General features: G+C 56.4%; 1 protein-coding gene across 6 annotated transcripts in view; it reads right to left on the bottom strand.

Annotated features, from left to right (window-relative positions):
* Positions 1-6,179: 6,179 nt before the first annotated feature.
* Positions 6,180-24,554, bottom strand: part of LRRN2 (leucine rich repeat neuronal 2) — a 62,680-nt gene continuing 44,305 nt past the window's right edge. For 5 of the 6 annotated variants that reach the window (XM_032318677.1, XM_032318680.1, XM_032318673.1 and 2 more), the window contains one exon: positions 6,180-9,222. In XM_032318677.1, the coding sequence (XP_032174568.1) occupies positions 6,877-9,195 (2,319 nt within the window). In that variant the 5' untranslated portion in view covers positions 9,196-9,222 and the 3' untranslated portion in view covers positions 6,180-6,876. Of the gene's footprint in view, positions 9,223-15,357; positions 16,203-24,554 lie in introns of those variants that run through there. The other variant, XM_032318676.1, reaches the window with a different exon arrangement.

Consider the following 24,554-nt stretch of genomic DNA (forward strand, 5'->3'; position numbering starts at 1 on the left):
GCCCTGCCCTGAGCCAGGAAACTAGAGGGCTCGTTCCCTTGCACTGTGACATGAATGGAGATAATGACACTGAAGCCAGGGGAAGGCAGGGGCCTGAATCAGAGGACTCTGTGGCTGGCTTCAGCTGTGAGAATCGGGACTTCCATAAGTGGTGGCTGGTGACCCTTAAGCTCTGAAACTAGGACCTGTCACAGCTCACTCTCTCTACTGAGGCTCCTCTGCTCTGTCAGCCCCTCTCCTGTGAGTCCTGGGGCTCTTGCTCCCGTCCACCACGCATCCATTCCTTTAACCCTTGCCAGTACAAGTGAGAGCATCTTCTTTTTATCGTCTGTAGTTAGTGCCTGATTATTGCCAACTAACCTCCCAGATCTCCGAGAGGAGTGTACTCCACTTGCTTTCTTGTTTTCGATGTAGAAGATAGTGTGGGTAAGTGGGTAGAGCAGGGGAATTGGGAATTAGAAGATCTGTGTTCAAATTCCGGCTCTATCCTTATTGGTGGTGTGACCTGGGGTCAGTGATTTAAATTTCCCAAGCTTCAGTCTCCTTACCTGTAAAATGGGGACAATAATCTTATCTGTGCTGCCTGACTCCTTGAGTTATTACTAAGGACAGACGAGAAAGTAGATAACCAAGAGCTTAGTAATGGGCTGCAGTGGGCCACCCATTATTCTTACCATGAGGTTGGGCCGGGTTCCTTCTTCTGTCCTTATAGGCTGACAGCCTGGCCCTTTTTGATTTCTGGTGACAGCAGTCAGGGGATGAAGTAGAGCTCCTTACCACCATGTCCACGTACTCGAGTCCTCTTGCTGCCAAGCCAGCTACCGTTTTTCAGGGATGGCCCTTTCAGAGCTCTAAGGCATCCCCCAGCAAGACCACTGGTCTGCATAGTGGTGCTGAAGGTGGGAGTGGGGAGCTGTGGGGATCGGAAATTTCTACAAACAAGGCACAGGGGAACTCTGGGTTCCTTAGTCGGCGACTACAGGAAAGAGAACCTGGAGGGACCCAAAGACACTGAGTGTATGCCGGGGACAGAGTGGGGGTGTCATGGAAGGTCACAAGCAGCAGAGCCAGCTTTTGGATGAAGACAACAGGAGAAGGGCTCAGGCGAGCATTGTGGTAGGACAGTGATCTGGGCCACTTGGCCAGAAGGTGGCCATGGGGGACTGCATTTTCTAATTAGTGCTCTAACATGGGTGCAAAGGCCAGAGCTGCCATCTGGATACTCGCTTGGTGCCATGTCGGGCTCGGCGTCGGGTCTCCGAGGAGCTCCTGACTTGCCCAGCTGCCGCCTGGGCTCCGAAGCAACGGAAACCCACTGGGAAAGCTGCTCCTGACATAATTCTGACCAACAACAAAGAACTGGTTGGTGAGGGGAGCGATCAGCCCCCTGGAGGAAGCCACTCCGCTGTTCTAGAGTTCCTGGCATCTATGGGAGGGAGGGGTGAGGGGGCAAAAATCAGACACACACCCCCAGACTTCCACAAAGCATGCTTCAAGAATTCAGAGAAAGGAACCAAAACTGTGATTCTCAAGAGAATAGAGTTCAAGAGGTTTTAAAACTGAAGTCCTGACAATGAAGTCGCAAATTATACTGAGTGTTTAAAAAAAAAAAAAAGAAAGAAAGAAAGAAAAAAAGAAAAAAGAAAAGAGGGCAACATCTAAAAATAAAGGTGGCTGGACAGGGGAGCTCTCCAGTGCACACAGATTTTAGAAGTTCTTGTGTTCTCAAAAAACTCCTGACATACTTTTAAAGTGTATGAATTTGAATAGAGTCGAGCGGGGTGGTTAAAACGAGCCCTTGGAATCCGTGTTTGAATTCCAGCTCTGCTACCTACTAGCTGTGTGACCTTGGATAAGTCATTTGACCTCTCCCGAGCTCTGATACCTCAGTTAGTAAAATGGGGATAGTGGTATCCCCTCTATAAGGGTTTGAAATGCAATGGGGCATGTGAATGCTGACCAGAGAGGCTGGTGCACAGACATTCTCCATAGCCCTCCTTACCAGCTGTCTATAAAAAATACAGGAGCTGCTCTGAATCAGAGGGCTGCAAAAGGATCCTGCCAAAGGGCTGGAATTGTATGCGGAAGGTGAAAGACGGGTTGATGAGACCCTTGGGAAAACTCTGCAGAACACACAGGGGCTCTCTTTGGAAAATCATCAAGAAGGAAAGCAGACGTCAGGCCGGAACAGCAATGCGCTGTCTGTGGTGGACAGAAGAAGGGCAGGGTAGGGACTCCTGCTGTCCCTGCAGCCTCTCCCTCAGAGGGACATGCTTGATGACAAGCACAAGCTGGCACTGAAGGCCGGTCAGGGTGGTTCTTCACTCCATGGAACAAGTCCCACTGGCTGTTGCAGGGCAGGGCACTGACGGAGCCTGCACACGTGATGGTGGGAGCGACCTTGAAGGATCAACCAGGAAGGCTCACGCTTGCCCTTCCCTTTGCTCTCTCGCTGTGGCCACACTAACCTCCTTGCTCTTGGCCTTCATTCACCCTTACTGTTCTCTTCGGCCTGGATCACTCTTCCCTCAGGGCTTTGCTCAAATATCAGCTTCCCATGAGGCCTTCCCGGAGCACCCCGTGCAAGGCCCCATCGTCCCCCAACCCTCTTGGGTGACTTAGGTTTTTCTCCACAGTCCTCATGACCACCCTGCATACGGTCGATTCTTGCTTGTGTGTCCTGTCCATCAACTTTCCCCACTCACGACAGTGCAAGGTCCACGGGCTCAGAGATGTGTACCTGCGTCCCCATTTCCGACCACTATGCTTCCCACCTAGTTACGTTCATTAACTATTTGTTGGCTGGGGGAGACATGTTGGTGGGGGGGGGAGCAGAGGGAGGGACAGGAAAGGAGGAAAGGAAGGAAGGAAGGAAAGTTAAGGAAAGGTCAGGAAAGGTCCGGAAAGGTCAGGAAAGGTCTGGAAAGGCAAGGCAAGGCCAGGCAGGAGGAAGGGAGGAAAGAAGAGGGCACAGTTAGAAAGAGGCTGCCAGACTTGGTTGACCAACCATCCCAGTTTGTCCAGGACTGGGAGACTTCCTGAAACAAAGGATTTTCAGTGCTGAGACCAGTAAAACTCTAACTGGTCACCTACACTCACTTAGCCAACAGCGTGTACTTCTCTGAGTGGGGACTAGGCTGCTAGCTCCCAGGACTGCCTCCAGCTCACCCTCTCCGCATTTCACACAGCTTCCCACAAAGCGTGTCCCTGGGAGGTTGCAGAAACGTGGGCTGCAAGACAGCGTGTTTGAGCGGCGGGTAGGTGGCTGAGTGGCCACGCCAGGCACGCGGAGTGATGGAGCCCGTCAGGATGGTGGGAAGGCTGTGCGGTGAGCCACGGAACTGTGTCCCAGCTCCACAGTCAGAGCCGTGGCTGAGCACGTGGCAGGCAGGGCAATCTCGAAGGGGCATGTCCTAGGGAGGGAAGGCTAATATGCACAAGAGCTGGGCCGCGTTTTGAAATCATCTCGATGTATGGAAATGACAGACCCTTTGTAATAAGTTAAAATGTAAAGGGAAATAAATACTGTTTTCTATTTATGGTTAAAGAAAAATCCATCTTAAATGCACAGAAGAGACCAGGCTTAATGGCTGTTTTGTTTTAGACCCAGCATGTTAGCTGCCCACACGCTCGGTCCAGTGTGAAAACAGAGACTCTCCCCACAGAGATGGTGTCTAAACAGACTTTTGGGGCGTGGTGGCGCTGTCCCCCTGCCAAACCCCACACACCTGAGCCGAGTACCCTGCTCGGTACCAGGGGAGGGGCTGCTGGCTCTCATCTGCTTGGTTTCTAGCTCTTCTAGGACACAATACCCTGCAAAGCACCTCTTCCTTCCTTTCCCCAGCTGGCTATGGCCCCACGGTGACATCTCTGTGACAGGGAAGAGGCCACTCCCTCCCTCCTCTGCTAGCTCACCAAGTTTCTCTGGGTAGCCACTTATTTAGGACTGGGGATTCAGCTGAGAGAGAGGTTCATATACCTACAACAGTTCCCTGCCTCCCCCTCCCTCCCAAAGAAGGAGGGATTCATTGTCAAGGGCACAAGAAGTGTAAGGCCCATGGCAGCCAGGAGGCAGCAGTGCAGTGGGTCCCAGGAACCATGAGGACTGGGAGCCAGGAGTGCATCCCCTTGCCCGTGTGGGGGGCAGGGGGTGGAGGGGGGGCTCAGGGCTTCCACATTCTCGCAGGGCTTTTTCCCTGCAACTGAGAAGACTGTGCAAAAGGAGGGTGGCAAAGAGGCCTTCTGCCTCCCAGGCTTAGGCAAGCGTATAGGTGTTCTGAGCTCGCAGGCCAAAGGCCCTGGGCCTCCGGCTGGAGGTTGGGTCGCTAGGACCAGGCCTGGGGCTGGTAGGAAAGTTCTTGGGTGGCAGCTGCGGTGGTGATGGGAGGGGGCTGTGGGGCTCCCCAGGCTTACATGGCTCTGAGGGCTGGTTTAGGGGAACGACACCTTGGTATTTCGTGCCATGGGGGCCCGGATCAAGAAAGGCAACCAGTGCCCAAGAAGAGGCATCGATGTCTGACTCCCCTTCTTCATGCTCAACCCAGGCTCTGCCCCACATCTTCCCCACAGAGCTCTGGATTGGGGTATGGCCCAACCCTTACCAATGGAGAGCAAGCTAGATCCCACCGGCCAGCTCCAGTCAGTGGGCGGAGTTGCCAGGAGTAGCCACCAGAACCTAAAGCTCCCCAGGAAGGAACACAGGGCGGGAAAGGGGGGCTGTTAGGAATGTTGGCCATGGGTGCCCAAAGGGGAGAGGGAGACAGTGGGTCCTGTCTTTGCTTTCCCAGCCCCTTACCCTAAAAAGCACATGACTGGCCCATGGGGAAAAGCAGGCATGAACGGGGCAGAGGGTGGTCATTTCCTAATGCGGGCCGAGCAGGCCACTTGTGGCGGGGGAGGGGCGGACAGACCACCCTCCAGCCCCTTTTCTGTCTCTCCTGGGGCCAGAACCTACTGTTACCCCTAAACACGCTGGGGTCCACAGAGGAGGGAGTGAAACCTTCTAGCCCCCACAGGCCAGACTCTGGGGTTCTCCGAGCATGGTCCCCCGACCAGCAGCAGCTCCGTCCCCTGAACACTTCCTAGTGATCCAAATTCCTGGGTCCTCCCAGATCTAGAGCAGAAACTGGCAGTGGGCCCAGCCACCTGTGCCCCACAAGCCCTCAGGTGGTTGTGATGTGGGCGCCCCCTGGCTGACAGGAGGAAGGCCTCTGGATCTGCGGCCACCAAAGGGCTGCGGAGGAGCCCTGCCCGGGGCCTTGGGGCGAGTGTCCTCTTCCCTGGCTCCGTGGGGCTTGATGCTCCGTCTCTACCTGCGTGTCCATTTGCCATCTCCGCGGCGGCTTGGAGCCAAATCGCAACAAGTCTGCCATCTGTGTCTGGAGAGCAGGGGTGCTCAGCCTCACATGGTGCTTCTTTGGTCTCAGGAGACCTGTGGCTTTCCTAGTCCCTTCCAGGAGCAAGGGCTGTGGCCCCGTGATCAGCCACAGCAGCCCCTCCCCTGGGCTCTACAGCCTTTCTGACAGATGCTCCTCTTTGCCTTTGGTCCTAAGAAGTCAATCTGTCTTTTAAAAAGAAAATACTGCAAAAGCAAACCAAGCTCATTGCAGATGATGCTGAAATGGACCAGAAAGATCAATGTAGCAATTTCTTTCTCCCACAGTCCTCCCCTCCCCAAATCCTCTATCGCCCCACACCCCCTTCTGCCCCAGTGAGCCAAAGTTCGTGCTGTCCTGATGATTTGCAATTCTCTGCATGACTCTGCCTCTTGGGTTTGTTTAATTAGAAATAGGCCGGGAAGTGCTTCCTAGGCACTGGCATGTTAATTGCTTATCAGGGAAAGAGAAGGGGTGACAATGTTTGGTGATGGAAATTTCCACTCTCTCCATCTCTCTGAGCTTTTCTCCATTCTCCTCTCCCGCCCTCTCCTTTCCTCCTGTGATTCCTCCCTCTCCCGTCAGCCTCTCCTGCTCTCTGCCCTTCTGCCCCCAGCTCTCCCGTTCACACTGACGGAGGCTCTGGGGAGTAGGCCCAGATTCAGACCCCCAGGGAACACCTGTGCCCTCACCATCTCCCTCTCCCCTCCTGCCCCGTCCCAGCCCTTTCCCACGCCAGCCGCTGGGTGTACAGATCCCTGAGAAGAGGACTTTAGAGTTACACGTAGTAGTCAAAGATGATTTTTCCTTTTGTTTCCTTTCCCCCTTACTATTGTTATTCTTGTTTATTTTTTATTTTTTACAAAACAGGAGAAAAGAGTGAATGGGGTTGGGGGGAGGTGACACATTTCTCCACAAAGGTACAAAATTGCCTGTAGAAAGTCAACCTTGCAGTGCCAATCCGGGCTTGCCAAGATGAGGTGTTCCTGGGCATCCCTCTCCCCAAACGTCTTTCAAGATCTGGTGGGGGATCTGGTGAGAGTGGTCCCCCAAGGCGGGGAGGAGAGGCCTCCCTCAGCCCTTGCCCAGGAGGGGAAAGAGCAAGCAACTGAAACTGTACAAAGAAAGAGAAGAGGAGGGGGCTTCTCCCCCTGGGCCAAGGGCCTGGGGACAGAGGCAGGGGACATCCAAGCAGGGGCCCAGGCGCCTCTGAGCACACAGACAACTAGGGAGATGGGAGGCTCCGGCCAGAGTCCTTCCTGTTCCTCGGAGATGCTCCTCATGATATCAGCAGACTGGCCCCCAGAAGGTAATGGCGACTTTCTGGAGGCAGTAGGAGCAGCTCCTGGAGGGACAAAGCCCCATCTGTCTCGGTCCAGCTGCCAGGCCTCCAGCACGCGCGTCCATGTCACTTTCCTGGCAGGGCATCTGGCCCAGACCGCTTCCCTTTCGGTAAAAAGGAGTCCTAGGTACTTGTCTACTGCAGCGAGCAGGCTGAGCTTCAGGAATTTTGCAGCAATGGTGGGGACAGTGTTTCCCCTTCCAAAGACCTGGACAGCTTCCTTCCTGGATTCCAGGCCAGGACGAGGGGCGCAGACACCACTCGGACCGAGGGGGTGCTCCAGCCCCAGAAAGCCCAGGCTGGAAGGAGAGGCTGCCCACCCACCCCCTGCCTGGGCCGACCAGTGCCCAGGTGGGCGGCTAGCCCCACTGCCAGCAAGAGGACAGCAAGAGCCAGCATGGCTATGAGCCCGGGCCGGTCCCCTAAGGCTCTGTGGCAAGGAGTGGCCTCCTTAGTCCTGGTCCATACGCATGCCAACTGGGTGTGGGCATCAGCAAAGGCCACTTGCAGGCAGGCCCAGTACTCCGTGGCCTGAAGGAGGCGGGTGATGTTGAAGCTGTGAGTGCCCCGTGGCAGGCGGGCCAGAGCAGGGGAGCCCTGGCCCCGGGGGGAGGCGGCGCTGGACCAGGTGAGGTTGGTAGAGACTGTGTTGGGTGGGGGGACCCAAGACAGCAGGATGCGATAAGGGTGGGTCTCCTGCACCCGGAGCTCCAGCCCCCATCCCTCGTCCCGGCCTGGCTGCAGGGGAGCCCGGCCAACCACCACACTAACCGTCTTACTGTCAGTCCCCACCAGGTTCTGGGCCACACACGTATACAGCCCCGCCAAATCTGCCGTCACCCTCCGCAGCTCGAGGGTCCCCTCGGGGTACACCCGGTACTTCCTGCCTGCACGGGCAGCCGTCAGTCGGACCCCGGCCGGAGTGACCCAGTAGATCTCAGGTTCCGGTTCGGCCAGCGCCCGGCAGTGCAGCAGCAGGCTGTCTCCACTGGCCACCTGGAGGCTGGCGGGGAAGCTGCGGGGGGAGATGAGGGGCAGGCAGTGGTCCGTCATCTCCCGGAAGGGCACCTCGCGGACAGGGCGGCGCTGGAGGTCTGGCGGCTCGGCGCACAGGGTGGACTGCGGCTCTATGAAGCGGACCCGGGTGCCCGTGGCGTTGGCCCAGCGGATGACGCAATCGCAGCGGATGGGGTTGCCATGGAGACCCACTTCCTGCAGGTTGGGCAGGGACTCCACCGTCTGCTGGTGCAAGGCACTGAGAGCATTGTTGTTGAGCATGAGGGTCTCCATCTGGGGCAGGTGGTGGAAGGCGCGGGGGTGGATGAAGGACAGCCGGGGGTTGTTGGTGATGTCCAGCTTGGTCAGCTCGGGGAGGTTGACCAGAGCGAACTTGTCGATGGAAACCAGCTCCTCCATGTTGTTTAGCCCTAGCTCCTTGAGGTGCAGCATGTCGGCGAAGTCCCCGGGCCCTACCCGCTGCAGTGGGTTCTTGTTCAGGTCCAAGAATTTGAGCCCAGGCACCTGCTCCAGGGCCCGCCGGGGCACCCGCGCCAGCTGGTTGTCATAGAAGGAGAGGCTCTCCAGGCTTTGCAAGCCCTCCAGGGCGTAGTCGGAGATCTCCCGAAGGTTCATGCCTGCCAGCACCAGGCTGCGCAAATTGGCCAGCGGCCGGAAGTTCATGTCCAGGATGGCATCTACCTTGTTGCCCCCGATCATGAGGATCTCCAGGTTGGGCAGCGACTCGAACCAGCGGCTGTCGATGGCCCTCAGCAGGTTGGAGTTGAGGTGTAGCCGCAGCAGGTTGCCGAGGCCGGCGAAAGCCCTGGGGGCGATGCGGTAGAGCTGGTTGTGGTTGAGATAGAGCTCCTGTAGGCCAGTCAGCCCTGAGAAGCTCTGGTCCTCCAGCCGGGTCAGCTGGTTCTCCTCCAGGTGCAGGCTCAGCAGCTGGGGCAGGGCCCGGAAGTCACAGTCTCGGGCGTCCGAAAAGCTGTTCTGGGACAGGTCCAGCTCTGTGAGGTTGACCAGATAGCTGAGCTCACTCTGGTCCACACGGACGATGCTGTTGCTCTGCAGAAGCAAGGTCTGAGTGCCCACGGGCAGCCCGGGCGGCACGGCTGTTAGGAACAGGTCGTTGCAGTCCACGGTGTTGGCCTCGCGGTAGGACGATCGGGGTGTGTACCAGGGCCGGATCTGGCAGGCGCATTGAGGGGGGCAGGGCACGCGCCAGGGTACCACGGGCACGGTGGCAGTGGCACCAGCCACCCAGGCCAGCACGAGGGGGGCCACAAGGAGCCTCATGATGGAGCCGCAGGGTAGGGGACCATCCACGAGAAGAGTCTGGAGTCCTTCCACTCTTGCCAGTTCACAGGCTGAGGGTCCTCCCAGGACAGTCATTCTACGTGGAGATGGGTGGGCGTCGCTTCTTACCCTCCCGGGTGCGGCTCTCCATCCTTGTCGGCTGGGGCTGGGCTGGCTCATTCATCGCCACGCCCCATCACAGCAGCCCTGGAAGAAGAGGATGCAGAGTAAGGGGGAGGCGGGGAAGCAGAATCCATTTCCCCCTGCCTGTGTCACCCCTGTTTGACTGCGGAGGGCAAAGCTGCTGAGAGAGGTGGGCTGGGCCACACTCAGGGCTCCTGGGTTCTCTCCTACAGCCCTCAGGCTTTATTTTTTAAAATGTATTTGTCAGAGAGAGAGAGAGAGAGAGAGAATACAGAGAGCTTGCACAAGCAGGGGCAGCAGCAGAGGGAGAAGTAGGCTCCTGGTGAGCAAGGAGCCCAATGCGGGGCTTGATCCCAGGACCCTGGGATCATGCATGACCTGAGCCGAAGGCAGATGCTTATTAACCCACTGAGCCACCCAGGTGTCCCACTCTAGGGCTTTAGTGTCCTTTTCTATTATCTGCTGAGGGAGTAAGTCTTCCTGGGAGGAGGGCAAGAATGAACCAAGAAGCTTCCAGGATAACTCAGGAAGGAGTATGAGTGCGTGCGTGTCTGGAGGGGAGAGAGGATGCCGGAGTTCTGTCATCTCCACAGTCCTTCTGAGCCGAGACAGGTGGAACAGGCTCTCCTACCTTTCTTACATCTCCCCCTCCCTCCTTGGCTCACTGGGTAAATGGAAAATACAGTGAGAGTTTCCAGGCACCCCTCTGAGCAGTGTGGGTAGGGGGTGGTGGAAACAGTACAGATTCTAGATTCCGGGTGAGGGGGCTCCCAGGATTCTGGCAGTAGGAAGGCAGTGGCCCCCAAGCCCACACCCAGACTGGCTGGGGAAGTGGCTGGTGCAGCCCGGGGTCTGCTTGGGATTCTCCTCGTGTACAGCTTCAGTTTTTAGCAACTTTCCCACCAGTCCAGCAGCCTGGCTGAGCTCGCCGGAAGGAGGAGGTGGGATGAAGAAGCCTGGGCCTGGGCTCCTTGGCACGGCAGGTGAGGTACATGACCTGGCCATAGCCAACCTCCTGGCTTCTCTTCCTGTCCTCCCCCTTTACCCGATGTGCACAGCCTTCTCAAGCTGAAGTTATCCTGCTACACGCCCCCTTCCCATGTCTCCTTCTGTCTCCCAGACAAGGCCTAGCTGTTCTTTGAGACTCAAGGTCAGTCACCTCCTACAGAAGCTTCTTCCAAACTCCCCACCCCTGGCTGACCTAAGGGGCCCTCCTCATGCTCTTAGAGAGCCCCACGTTCCCCTCTGTCCTAGCCTGGACCCCATCTCATGGAAATGGCTCTTCAGCTGGGAACCTCTCTCAGTCATGACTGTGTTAGGAGCACACAGTAGGGGCCCAGTGAATGTTTACTGTGTGACTCAATCTCTGTGGCCCCAGGACCCCATCCCCCCCTGGAGTATTCCCCCCTACCCCCAGTGTAGAATCAAAGCCACTGCTCTTTCCCCCCTCCCAGGTATGGGTAATCCGGGCTCTCCCACAGATCCCAAGGCCAGGCTCCACGGCCCTGGAGGCAAGTCCAGCCTTGGCCTACAATCGACATGGGGGAAAAGCAGCGGGCCTTGCTGGGCCCAGTCCCTTCCTGAGCAGAGGTCCCATTCAGGTAGTGTTCCAAATGCGGGTATCAGGGAATCACCCAGCACTTACAGCACCTGAGATGTGCCCGGGCTCTTCAAAGACTCTGAATATCTTATTTCACTTAACGGTCATAACATCATAATGAGTCGACAAGATAAGCATTAATCCCCCTCCCACACCGTTGCAGATGACGAAATTGAGGTTCATGAGAGGTTAAAGAATTTGGCTCAAGACACAGAGCTGGTAAGCGACAGGAGACAGGAGTCCGCCCAAGTCCAGAGGCTGGGCGACTTAAACCAGACTTCTCCGTCCCCAGGCCACTGCTGCAGGAAGCTGGCTGCCCATTCTTGTCCCCTGGGGCCATGTGTGCTACTGCCTTCTAGGCAGGTGCCTCTCAGCCAGCCAGAGGGGCTCTGTGTCCACCTCAGCCAGCTTCCAGGATGCTGGGGAGGGGTGGGAAGCAGTTGGGAGGCGGGGTGCCCTCCCCTGAGCAGGAGAGCGGTACGCCTGTTTACATTTGACTACTTCCCACCTTCCTCTGCAGCTATTTCTGAAGCTGGGAAAACAACCGTGACTTAAAATGCACAGAGGTTTTGCGTGGGGGTGTGTGTGTCCTGACATAAAACTGAGAGCAAACAAACACACGTGTCCACACGCATGCAGGCCCGCACATGTGTGCGCCGGGGAGCCCGGGAGACTTGGCCGCCCAAGCCAGGGAGTGGTGGGCAGGAAGATGGTAGGGGATTCTGCAGTCTACTCTGTGCGTGGAGAGGCAACAGGGACCAGCTGAGTCCCAGGATGACCTAGTCATGGGCCTGGACCAAGGCCAGTTGTCCTCCACCTAGGCCAGTTGTCCTCCTGCACGTACACACCAGAGGCCCCTGCCTCCTGCCTAGGCCTGGCACGAGGGAGCAGAACCCACCGGCAGAGAGATCTTACTATTACTTACCCCTTCCTACCAGAGCACGCTGGGAAGACATACTACTGACTGACTTCTCAGAACATCAGCTTCTTATGTCTAAAATGAGGCGATCATCAGGGTTAAGGGAGCGGAGTGGGGCACACACAGAAGGAGCTCAATAAACGTGAGCTCTTGTCCAGCTCCGGTCATCCCCCGGGCTTGCGAGACTCAGCAGCTCTAGGACTTCTGCGGGGGGTGGGGGAGCAGAAATTGGGTCCTGTTGCTCAACAGGCCCCTACTGAGCTCGCCCACAGTGGCCCAGCGTGGCCGCCAGGTGGTATGGGGAAGCCTTGGCAGAGACAGAGAAACTGTCACACCTTTACAGAGTGACCCTCTGGCAGGGCTGAAAAATGCAAAATCGTTAGGAGAGCCCAGGACAGTTCTGAAGGGCAGAGAAGGCTGCGGGGCTGGGGAGGGGGTCTTCTGCTAGGCCCCAGCATCCTCCTGGCTTTGGCTGCTGACTGAGCCACAGGTGTCTCTCCTCCAACACTTCTGTTCTAACACCTTTGTGCTACAGGGGCTCAGATGTGCGCAGGGGCTGAAGGAGCCACTTAAGACTTAATTAAAAACCTCCCAAGAGTCGCCTTTCCCTCTACCCCAGGCAGCACGCTCCTCCTCATGCCCCTCTGGCTAGGCAGGTGGGGGAGGCAGAGGGCCTCCTCCTCCCCTGGGGTTTGGCACCCAGAGAGAGGCAGTGGCTGGATGACTCACGTTTGGCCACACCCCTGATCCCAAGGCTTGGCAATGGCCCATACAAGTCCTCCGCCCCGCTGCTGAGCACGCAGCCCCTTCCAGGGAGGAGCACGGAGCTGCCTACTCACCTGCCAACACAGGTTCAGGCCGTCTTGCACACGCCCACTCATGCCCACTCATGCAGGCTGATTAGCAATCTCTGCCGGGAGCTGCAGAGAAAGCTAATTGCCTTTTATCTATAATCTCTGGGGTGAGCAGGAGTTCAAATGATTGTGTGGACATTTTTCCCAACTGGATTTCAAGCTCCTTGCAGCAGGGGCCACGTCTGACAAGCTTTTGCAACCCCAAAGCACTGAGTGCAGGGCTGCGCATACAGAGGGTGCTTGTGAAAGACACCAGCGGTGAAAGAGATGAGCCTCCCATCGACCCCGCATGCAGGTGGAGAAGGGATCATTCAGTCTGGACCTTCAGTGGATGCACCTAGGGCTTGGAGGGCTTATGTAACTTCTCAGAGGTTATGCAGCTTCCACATGGCTGGGCCAGAATTCGAACCTAGGTCTCGGACTCCAGAACCTGAGCCACCAGCCCAGCCAAGGCTTGTTGCCTGGTGGATCCAAGTCTGCCTTATAAGAGCAGAGCACAGGGCTGGCCCAGAGCGCCTGCCTCAGATGCAAATCCCTTTAGAGCTGACCTGGGTCCTCAGCTCCTCCTCCCCCAGAGCCACCTGATGGGCTCCTGCAGACACCACTCCTTGATTTCAGGCTAGAGGGACACCCCTCTCCACCTGGACAGCACAGGGAAGACACTGTCCCTGTGTGAGCGTGGCTGGCCCTGGCACCAGGGGGACACAGAGCCAGCAGGCTGCACACGACCTCAGCCTGCCTTCTGATTGGGGGCTGGGGGTTGCTGGCCAGCCTTCGCCTTCAGTGATGGGAGACTGAAGGCCCTGGGGCCACAGTCAGGGAAGCAGGGCTGTCCACTCCAGGGGCAAAGTTTCTCTTGCAAGAGCTGGCTCTGCAAGGTATGTGGGACTCACCTCCTCCAGGCAGCTGCTCTGGATTTGGTATGAAGTGTGGAATGGTCCCTTACATTCCCTATTAAACTCAGATCCTTGGCAAGGCTCTGAACGAAGAGCTTGGGAGAAGCTGTTGGTCAAACGCTGCTCCTTCTTCTGCCCCGCCCCCCGGTTCAGTCCCGCCCCACCCCGGCTCAGCCCCGCCCCGGGCCCGCCCCGGCCACGCCCCTGGCTCGGCCCCGCCCCACCCCCCGCTCGGTCCCCGAGCACCTGCGCGCTGCGACCGTGCGCTCCTCCAGGTGGTTGGTGGATAGGGAGCCTCATCCTCTCCTCCCTTCCCTCCCCTTCCCGGCAGCCTCCACCCAGCCTCCCAGAGCCCGAGTCAAGGGTCCGGAGGGAGGAGCGGTGGTGGTGATCGATGGCCTGGCCTTCGCCGCTTCAGTGCCAGGTCTCCCTGAGCTGTGGAGACAGATGGGCAGCATAATTGAGTGTAGCGTTGATAAACTCCGGCCTCCTCACCCGCAGATAAGCGCTGGGTGGGAGGGGCGCAGTGGGAGAGAGGCCAGCCCTCCATCAGCGCACCTGGCCTCCTGCTCCTCCTGGGAGGTGAGCCGAGCTCCTCACTCCCACCTCTCATTGAATCACAGACAGGCAGGACCTCGGAGCGAGCCGAGGGGAACTGAGCGTTTATCTAGCCTTGCAGAGTGTGAATTCCATAAATAACTTATGCAAAGGAGGAGCAGTGGAGCGGAAAGAGCCTGGGCTTTGGCATCAGAGTCAGCCTGGCTCTGCTGCCTGCTGTGTGACCTTGGGCCAAGCAAGCAACCTTGTGAGCCTCAGATGCCCGAGCTGGGAAGTGGGGATAATACCCTCCTCCCAGAACCACCGTGGGGGGAGTGCGGGGGTCAGGTGTACAGAGCGCTGTTCTTGGCCTTCATTCGGCCCCCTCACAGCTGCCTCTCATTCCATCTTACCACCTACGTCTCAGCTCTCACCTTTTGTGATAAACTTAGAAAAAATATTTTGAAGTGTAACATATGTACAGCAGAGTACGTACATGGCACTCGTCCCAAGTGCGCGGCTCCACGAGTTTCCCTATTAGTAGGTACCCGGACGGACACCAACCAACACAAGATGTGAAGATTTCCAGCACTCCAGAAGGATCCCAGGGCACCCTCCCAGTCAATATCCAGCCATGTGCCTGAGGCAGGAAGATGGCAGGATAACCTCCTGCCCCGCACACTCTGTGCCTCTCCTCCAACCTCCCTTCCCCAAAGCCCTGCTGGGTCCTGGCCACCTCCTGATGCCTCCTGTCTACCGCCGAACACCCAGGTCTTCCCTTTACAGAGAATGGGGCACCAGGCATGAGGACAAATGTGGGGGTGGCCAGGAAGGAGAAGCTCAGCCTCCCTGCTCGCCATCCCCGGCCCTCTCCACAGCCCTTGTGTCAGAGGCTCTTCCTCTCGACTTGCCCCACATCCAACATCCCACATCTCCCGCCACGCCAGCTCTTGGTTCTGCCCTCCCACGTCTGTCCGCCAGCCCCGCCGTCCAGCGGTCTCCAAGACGGGAGCTCTCCACCACCTTGACCTGTCCCTCTCCCGCCTCCCACACCCGCCGCAGTGCTTGCACTTACTCTCCCCTCTCCTTTCTTGCCGTGACCCTTACGTCAGTCAGCCTTTTCGGGGGGCCTCCCGCTCATCTCTCTGTGGCCATTTCATTCCCAGACACCCCACACTCCCGCGAAACTGGACACTTGCCAGTCCCTTCCACACCTGGGGCCCCTCGCCCCACGAAGCCCTTCTCCAACTCCAACCGTCAGGTCTTCTTCAGCCACAAAAGCCCGTCGTCCCCCATGCCACCTCCTTGGTGACGTTTTGCACAGGTCTGACTCCCTCCAAGAAGGGTGGTCTCTCCCACTGCATCCCAGCCCCCGAGACTCTTGGAACAGACCTCCTCCCGAGGAGCCCCTTCCTTATGGTGAGTCCGGGAGTCTGACTTCCCAATCAGGCTGTGAGCTCCTGGAGGCAAGGGCGCTTTGTTACTGGTTCATGTGTCCTCAGAGCCCGGTGCAGGGCACAGGCTCCCTGTAGGGCTTGGAGGCGTTCTACGGTGTGCACTGTCGATCTCAGCCCATGCAGTGGGGCATGGAAACAATTTTTAAAGTGAGTCACAATCTGCATTTTTAAAAAATGAAATACTATAGAAAATAACACTGAACGCAACTAGACTGAGCGCTGTTTTGCGAAAGTTTAGCTCTGTTTTGCATGCACACATCCACACTTGGGCACAGTCAGGAACGTGATGCAAAACCCTGCATTTACTTTGCCCTTGGGTCACTGTGGTAAAACCCTGAAAACCATTATTCCACTGAGCACCTCTCTTCCGTGAGGCAGAGTCCCTTCTGCTCCCATTGATGCCTCTGGAAGGATGACCTAAGGCGGAGTCTCAGAAGAAAGGTGTGACTTTCCTGAGCGCCTGCTCTGGGCCAGGATTTCTAGCTGGTTCCCAACCATTAGCAGAGAGCTGGGTCCTTCACAGACCCAGAGCTCAAGCTCAGTGGGAGCTGTGGGGTCAGACCAAGGCCCGCAGCTGGAACATAGGAAGCCCAGACTGGGGTCCAGGGTATCACTGCTCGCCCTTTCTATTTCCATGGCTCTGGAGCCAGAAGCTGATTTCTGAGAGCAGGTAGGGGTGGGTGGTGGGGTGGTGGCGGGAGGAGAGGAGAGAGGGAAGTGGGAGGGCACCTCCTGGGGAAAGGATGAGGGGCTCCCTTCTCCACCCTGCCCCCCTTTCCTCTGTAGTGCAAGAGAGAGCACTCCAGGAAAAACCCCTCCCTGGCCCTGGAGGACAGGGCCTTGTCCCAAGCCGAAGACTCTCCATTCCCTGTCTCCTGGCTGGCCTGGGCAGAGGGTGCTAGAATTCTGGTGTCTGGAAGGGAGCCTGCCTCTTTCTTTCTTAATTAGCCGTGGAGGGTGCCAAGAGGTAGCTGCACTGCGGGAGGCTGCAGGGGAGTGGGGAGCGGGGAACGGTGTGGGCTGAGTCTGCGGCTGCCGTGTGCTGCCAGGTTCTGCCGACCCTCGGCCCACCCGCAGGACCCCTGCCCTGACCCCTCAACCCCTCTCCTGGCTCCCATGGTGCCCCAGCATCCCTCCATAATGAGCTGCTGGTTCCTTTCAGTCTGTGTCTCCCACCAGACTGTGTGGCCCTCCTTCCAAAGTCTGGCACACAGTAGGAGCTTAGGAAATATCCGCAGAAGGACAGCAAGAGGGAGGGGCAGGTGAGGCAGAGCAGGGAGAGAGGGGGGCTGCTTGCGCAGGTGCTCTCGGAGACCAGGCTGGTCAGAGTCTGCGCTCACGCCCTTCTGCCTCCTTTCTCCCCGCCCCCCTCCCCCCCAAGGAGACACATGCTGCTCCTGGGGTCTGTATTCTTACATATGCCCCTGGCTCCCCTGCCCCTGGCTTGGGCCTGCCCCTGGTGGAGATGGCACTGCTCTCCGACTCAGGCTTCTCTGCCTCTGGATTCCACATGATCCTACGATGAGTCTCGGCCTTCTAGAGTAGTCCCAAGCCCCCTCTGGCAATCCTGTGGACTCCACCAACCCCTCTAAGAGCTGAGGTTAGTGGCTCAGAGGTGGGCGCTAGAAGCACTCTGCACCTGAGTCCTGGCGCTGGCTGGGTGACCTTGAGCACCCTCACTCAGGTTCTTCCTCTGGGTCTGGGGAGAGAGCCTACCTCCCAGGGCAGTTGGAGGAAGAGCACATCTGTAAAATGCCTGGTGCTTAGTAGAGCCCCCTTCTGTTTCATCCACCTCAGTCTGTCTGAGGCCCGGTCCCTGGCTTCTAGACCATCTTTGCAGCAAGCCAGCACCAGACTGGCCCGTCGCTGGTTGCCTGGCCTCCAAGGCACGGGCACCCTCTCCTAGGAACCCTTCCCCTGCAGGCTGCCACCCCTTCCCTGTGCAGCTAGCTGCCCTCTCTGGGGCCTCCCAGTGGGGTCCTGTCTCAAGTCTCCAGGACAGTTCTGGGGCTCAGCTCGTTTATAGGTCACTGCTGTCCGACAGCCCTCACCCAATAAACAACATGGCTCCTCCTGGCTTAGGTGAGCAGTGCCTCTGTTTCCCCTAGATGCTCCCTAGCAGCTGGGAGAGGCTGGGGCCAGAGTTCTACAGGGCCCAGCCTGACGGGCAGCTCATGGTCGTTCCACAAGGGCTATGGATCCTCCCAAGTCAGATGGGCGGCCAAGCCCAGCTGCCGACCCATGGGCCTCTCCAGCCTCCCTCCCTGCCGCTCCCCTTGGCCCTCCTACAATCCAGTGTGTGTGTTGGGGGGTGTTGCTGGGCAGTTCCTGCATTACTCCGAAAAGGCTGCCGTACCCCCACCTCTGCCGGGGCCCCAGAATATCTTTTTTTTTTTTTTAAGATTTTATTTACTTACTTGACACAGAGAGAGAGAGAGATCTCTCCCTGCCTCTCCGAAGGCAGAGGCTTAACCCACTGAGCCACCCAGGCGTCCCCCAGAGTATCTCTTGAAACACAGGAGATCCCTGGGAGCTTGGTGCAAGGGCAAGGGAAAGGGGTGGGGGAGGGGGGCTTCGGAGGGGTGCAATCCATGCTCTCTCCTGCCCCTGAGCCTTTGCACAAGCAGGGTCCTTGCTCAAAGAGGTCTCACCTGTATATCCTGGGACTTCCTTCCCATCCCTAAAGTCTTCCCTGACCGTGGCCTCTCCTACAAATTAATCAATCCCTTGCTCCTTCCCTCATCCTCTGAGAACCCACGCCTCCTCTCTTGGACTGTGAGCGGTCCCAGAGCAGCTCTGTGGCTCTATGGCCCTGGAAAGAAGAGAGGGAATCAGCATTGTCCGAGGTGCATGGGGAGCTAGATGAGGAGGTTTCTCTTTCCACAGTGTTGGGGTGCGGAGGGAGGGACCCCGGGCGCGCCGGGAGATGCCCGGGACAAGGGGTGGGGGGAGGGTTTGGGACCCAGAGAAAGGGAGGAGAAAGGGAGGCAGAGCGAATGGGGAGCAGACCAGTTAAACACGGAGAAAGGCCAAACCTCTGCTAACGGAAAAGGAAAATGAAATCAGAATGAAAACTGATGAGGCGGAGAGAAAAGAAGACTGGTTTCATCAGCAGGTTTGCCGGATGAAGCTCAGAGAGAAATCACGCGGCGAAGGAGCCTCTGTCCCGGGGCAGCGCTCCCGCCTTCTCCGTCAGCTGTCGGGGCAGCCTGCGGGGTAAATGGCTGTGGCGGAGGCCCTGCCGGTGGGTTGTTTTCTCCCCTAATGGCAGTGAGAACGGCCTGTCAGTCCTCAGCACCTCCTCCGGGTCTCCTCCCCAGTGCCGCCGGCCTCTCCCTCTGCAGCCCGGGTCAGGCCTGGGATGAGCGTCTCTCAGAAGTTCTCTCCAGGCTTCTCTGCCCCTTGCGCATCTTCCCTGAGGCCCAGAGCAGGGAGCGGAGGTCAGGACACGGGACCCGAGGGGAGACGACACAGGACACGATTGGGCTGCGTTCTAGTCTCAGCCTGGGGGCAGAGCTTGGGACGTGTCAGGACTGGGCTTCTCATCTGTGAAACAGGGTGGCTGGGCTGGACCAGCAGCTCTCCCACGGGGGTCCCCGGACCAGCCATGGCGGCGTCACCTGGGAACTTGTTGGAAGGGCGGGTCCTTGAGCCCAGCCCAAGGATGGCTGCAGAGTCAGGTGCTCAGAGGGTGGGCCCTGGTAACTGAGGCCGAACAAGCCCTCTGCGGGGGGATTCTGACCGATGCTCCTGCTCAAGGCTAGCGGGGCCGGGTCCCCTGTAAGGCCCCTCCTGCTGAGATCCAAACTCTGCAAACCGGGGACAGTGCCTGCTGGGCGCGCTCAGTGACAGCCACATGGACGATGATTTTCTCATCACTATGGTGACAATGAAGACTCGGGTATCCCAGATCCCCTCAGCCGTTCTGTCAGGGCCGCAAGGAAATGGTTTACCCAGTGAGCATTAATAGAGCCCCGACCGTGTGCTGGCACCATGATAGGGATGCCAGGCGATGGGAAGGGCAGGCAGAGAGTCACAGATTAAAAAAAAAAAAAACCCTGATCTACTAACATCTGATAAGAGCGGTCACAGAAGCATATACTGAGGGAGCAGGGGCACAGCCTAGCAGAGAGAACGCGATTCTGCCACACATTTGGGCAAATTTACTAAAAGTCACTGAATTGTACAAGGCAAATTGTGTCATGATAAAGTTCCTTAAAACAAATTCCCAGAGGAAGTGTCGCACAGATGGTAGGAGGCATTCTACGCCTATTGGGAACACCAGGAGCAAAGGTCCTTGGAAAACAAAACAAAACAAAATAAAAACAGAGGAAGTGACTTCCAAGAACCACATGGTCCACCTTCGGGCTGGAGAATGTGGCTGATGTGGCAAAGAGGCTGGAGCAGCCGGTCGGAGCCAGGATGGTCTGCACAGGCTACTGCCCGCAGAGTGTGGCCAAAGGAGCCTCCAGGCGGCGGCTACCACGGCCTTCGGTCATAACCCATCAGGACTGGATGCCCCTCGCCACTTCAGTTCTGCTGGGTTTGTGATCCTACGTGATCCTTAGGACAGCCCAGGGAGGTCGCAGATGTCATCACCCCATTTTAAAAAATGATTTTATTGATTGATTGCTTTTGAGAGAGAGAAAGAGAGAGCAAGAGCAGGGGAGGGGCAGAAGGAGAGAGAGACAGAATCCCAGGCAGACTCCGTGCTGATCCCTGAGCCCAATGCCAGGCTCAATCCCACATCTCCGAGATCATGACCTGAACCAAAATCAAGAGTCGGCTGCCTAACTGACTGAGCCACCCAGGCGCCGCAGGTCATTACTCCACTTTATTGGAAAGGGTAGTAAATGACTTGCCCAAGGTCCTACAGCAAACAAGTCCTAGAGTCAGGGCCTGAAGATACAGTGTGCTTCCAAGGCTAGTCCTGATTTTCCCGGTGGGACAGCAATGCTGCTAGTGGCAACTGTGGATTGAAAACTGATTGTGAGCCCGGCCTCGGGCCAGCAGCCTGACGTGAGCCTGCGCTGAGCGCTCGGAGGCACACTGTGGGAGGGGGGTTAGAGCCCTGTTTCCCAGATGTGAGAGGGCAGGGACCTTGCTCAAGAAGGTCTAGCTGGTAGAGACATGACCCAGACGAGGTTCTGGCTGTTGCCAAAGCCTAAAGGTTGCTTTCCAAAACCTGTGCTCTAGACCCTGGCCCCACATTCTCCTCCTCCACCCCCCACTGCCCGGTTCTCCTAGGACCCAGAATGCAATGGGGGAGATTTCCAGTGACTTCTTACTCAACTTCCTTTGGTGTAGGCCAACGCAAGAGAAGAAAACTGGCCCATGGTCTATGAGGAACAGCTCTCCTTCCTTGGAAAAGGAAGGCCCTTTCCAGTCTGGCAGAGGCACCCTCCCCTCCAAGCCTGTCTGTGCCTTCTGAGCCCAGGGCACCTGCTGGGGGACCAAGGGCTCCCAGATGCCGCACAGCCCGGCGGATGGAAATGCTTCCCTCTGTAATCAATAACAGGCATAATTCAGTGACTGCAGCAAGTACAAAGGAGTGGAGGTTAAATCAATATTTAGAAGCTTCAAAATTAAACTAATTAAGGACAAGTCTCAATGATTTTTACTGTCTGAGAATAAAAAAGATAAAAAGCCCGCCTATATTTCACGATTCTACCTTAGTAGCTCGTAATACTTTGGGAAGAGCAGAAGATGAAGCAGGGCCCAGCCAGCCCCCACTTTCTGCACCGCAGGAGAGGGGAGCACCCTGTCCTTGGTGGCACACAGGGAGGACAGTGGGGGGTGGGATGGAGCACAGCATGTAAATAGCATGTTGTAGAAGGACATGGGCTTGGGATAGGGACCATTATGGGTTGAACTCTAAACACCACCCCCCCCAAAGATATATTTAAGTCCCGACTCACAGTACCTGTGAATGTGACCTTAATCTGCAAATCGGACCTTTGCTGATGTAATCAAGTTAGGATGAGTTCATACTGCGTTAAGGAGGGTCCTCCTCCAGGGGCTGGTGTCCTTATAAGAGGAGGAAAGTCTGGATGCAGAGAAATCCATGTGATGGCTACAGCGGAGAGCTGAGGACTGCCAACAGCCAAAGGCCAACGGCCGGCCCCGGGAGCTAGGGGGAGCGGAGCAAGGAGTCTCCCCTGGGGTTCTAGAGTGGGTGTGGCCCTGCTGCACCTTGACTCCAGGCTTCAGGCCTCCAGCACGGAGACAATAAATTTCTACTGTTCTTAACCGCCCCCGGTTCCTGGTACTTTGTGATGACAGCCCCGGCCCACGGACACAGGACACTTGGATCCTGGTTCCTGCTCTGCCAGTTACTAACTGTGCAAGCCTGGCAAGATGCTTCCCCTCCGTGAACCTCTGTTTTCTCCTCTGAAGAACAGGGATAAGACTAGTACCTTCTGTCCTCCATGCAGAGATAGGGTAGGGAGGAGATGAGCACATGAGTGTGAAGGGTGCACTCTGAGCCGTCAGTGCTACAAATATGTCACGAAGGGCTCATCGCTGGCGGCAAGAGTCTGGGAAGGGGCCCAGGAACCGTCTGTCAGATGGGCAGGAAGTTGTTGCCGGCTCGTTGGCCTGGTCTAAAAACCCGGTCAGATCCCAGGTGTGAGATATCTGCATCGTTAGAGATGCTATATCCACGAGCGGTATTTTTACTGTTGTTCTCAGCACTCTCTTATTTGCTGCCCACTTGGCCTTGGTTTTCTCATCTGTAAAATGAAAGGATTGGACAACATTTTTTAAAATTTATTTTTATTTTTTTAAAATTTTAAATTATTTTTTAAAGATTTTTATTTATTTATTTAACAGAGATCACAAGTAGGCAGAAAGGCAGGCACACAGAGAGAGAGGGAAGCAGGCTCCCTGCTGAGCAGAGAGCCCGATGTGGGGCTTGATCCCAGGACCCTGGGATCATGACCTGAGCCGAAGACAGAGGCTTAACCCACTGAGCCACCCAGGCGCCCCTGGACAACATTATTTTATACGTATTTTCTGGCATCATTCTATGGGCTTATTTATGTGCATATTTTAAAAGGATAGTATGTCTTAACAGCCCAACCTCATTCTCATCCTTTAACATCTCTCTGAAACCCAGCAGCCCAGGACAGTTCAGAGGGACGCCAGCTAACAGCCGTAATGAGAGATCGGGAGTGTTCTGGGGTTTGGCGCCTCTCGGCTTCTCCTGCCTGGTTTAACGGAGAGGGACCCAGAGCACTTCTCCTCTGTCTTCCCACGAGCGTACCAGGCATGAAAGGAACAGGAAACCACGTAGGCAGCAAATAAAATCTCTATCGATCATGAGATGGCTGGCATCCCACTCCGGCTGGCTCCCAGGACTGTTCGTCTTAAGTACATGTTCCTAATGACCCACTTGTACTTAATATGGGAGCTGGGTCTTGTTCAAGTGCCATGGGACGGGGTGGCTGAGCGTGGAGCTACTGCCACTCTGTCGGGCCCTCTTCCAGGTCTCTGGGGGCAGATAAGGTTCTCAGGCAGCTTCTCTGAATGCAATGGTGTTCTCAGATAGACGGACCAACCTCCTGGCCCTGGGACAACCAACATTCTTCCTAGACGGTATTAGCAAGGAGAAGGAGCACCTCTTTGCACACTGTCCCCGCAGGATGGGTGACGCCAGCAGCATCACCAGGATAACGATCGCCACAGCGCTGTGCCCTCAGATTCACCGCCGCGCCACACCTGCAGCCTGCCGTCTCCACCAGTAGCACCAGCCCCATCATGCCGCCCTGGCTGGCGTCACCACACCCATCACCTCCTCCATCTACTGCCATTTCATAAGTACCCTACTCATCATATGAAAATTTGTATGGTTTCATCACGGTGACAGGTACGGAATCTGAAGCAGGTATGGATGGCCTTTGCCACTGGAAAGACACATTAGATGTGTATAATATAATGCTAATACAAGAAGGAGTGGATTCACATGGACCCAGAGGCCCCCCTCCCCCAACGAAGCACGGCCGTGGTTGTACAATGCACACATGGAGAGCACCAGGGGAAGGGAAGCGGGCAGAGGACCTCTACGTTCTGCCTAGGGGAAATAAAAATAAGTCTTTTGCTTCTTATTATCTCTGTTTCTCAACTCTGACTGCAGCATTGAATCAGAGAGGGCTCTTTTATTTATTTTTTATTTTTATTTTACCTTTTTAAAGCAATTCCACACTGGGAAGCTCCCCAAGGCGGGGGACTCCCCCCCTTGAGATCAAGACCTGAGCCGAGACCAAGAGTCACACACTTAACTGACTGAGCTGCCCACGCACCCCCCGTATATACAGGGATCTCTTAAAATACTCTGATGCCTACATCCTGCTCCAGTCCAGTGAGATCGCTCTCTGGGGGTACGATGCAGGCATGGTATTAAAAACAAAACCCAAAAAACCTCTCCAGGATTTCCTTGTATGTAAATCTTATATCAAAAGAGAAAACCCTGTAAACCGAAATTGAACTCCGTTGTCGTTGATGCTGAAGTATGTAGGGCAAAGTGTACTGATGTCTGCAATTTCCTTTGAAACGCACCAAAAATAAAATGGATTTATGGATAGATGGGAGAGGGAGGTGAGAACAAGTCTAGGAAAAGGTTAAGGGTAGAATCTGGATGGTGGTATATGGTTGTTCGTTGCCAAATCCCTTCAACTTCGCCATATATTTCAAATGCTTCATGTAAAATATTGGGGGGAAATTCCCGAGTGGTTTAATAGGAAGCCAGGATTGAGAACCACTGCATCGGACGGAAAAATCCCACACGGATGTGTGTTTCTCTTTCCTTCACTCTCCCTGTGTGAAAGAACATCACCCCCTCACCCCCGCCCACTCCTCCAGTTCTCATTAAACCAATCAGAATCTTGCCCAGTACTTCCCACCCTTCTTAGGTCGGGGCCCATGCTGGGAAGTGTATTTGTACACTGCACCTGGGGAGGCCGGAGCAAGCGGCCAGGGAGGGGCCAGGCTGCCCCCCACCCCTGGCCTCACGGGGTGGCCCTGAGCGCCCAGGGTTCTGCCTGGGACCCATGGTGGCCCTGCCCGGCAGCTGGCTCCACTGTACTCAGATGCCCCCGAGTGTCCCCTTTCTAAAGCCCTGGCTCAGCATTCTTA

This window comes from Mustela erminea, chromosome 17, assembly GCF_009829155.1.
Source record: "Mustela erminea isolate mMusErm1 chromosome 17, mMusErm1.Pri, whole genome shotgun sequence".
NCBI lineage: Eukaryota > Metazoa > Chordata > Mammalia > Carnivora > Mustelidae > Mustela > Mustela erminea.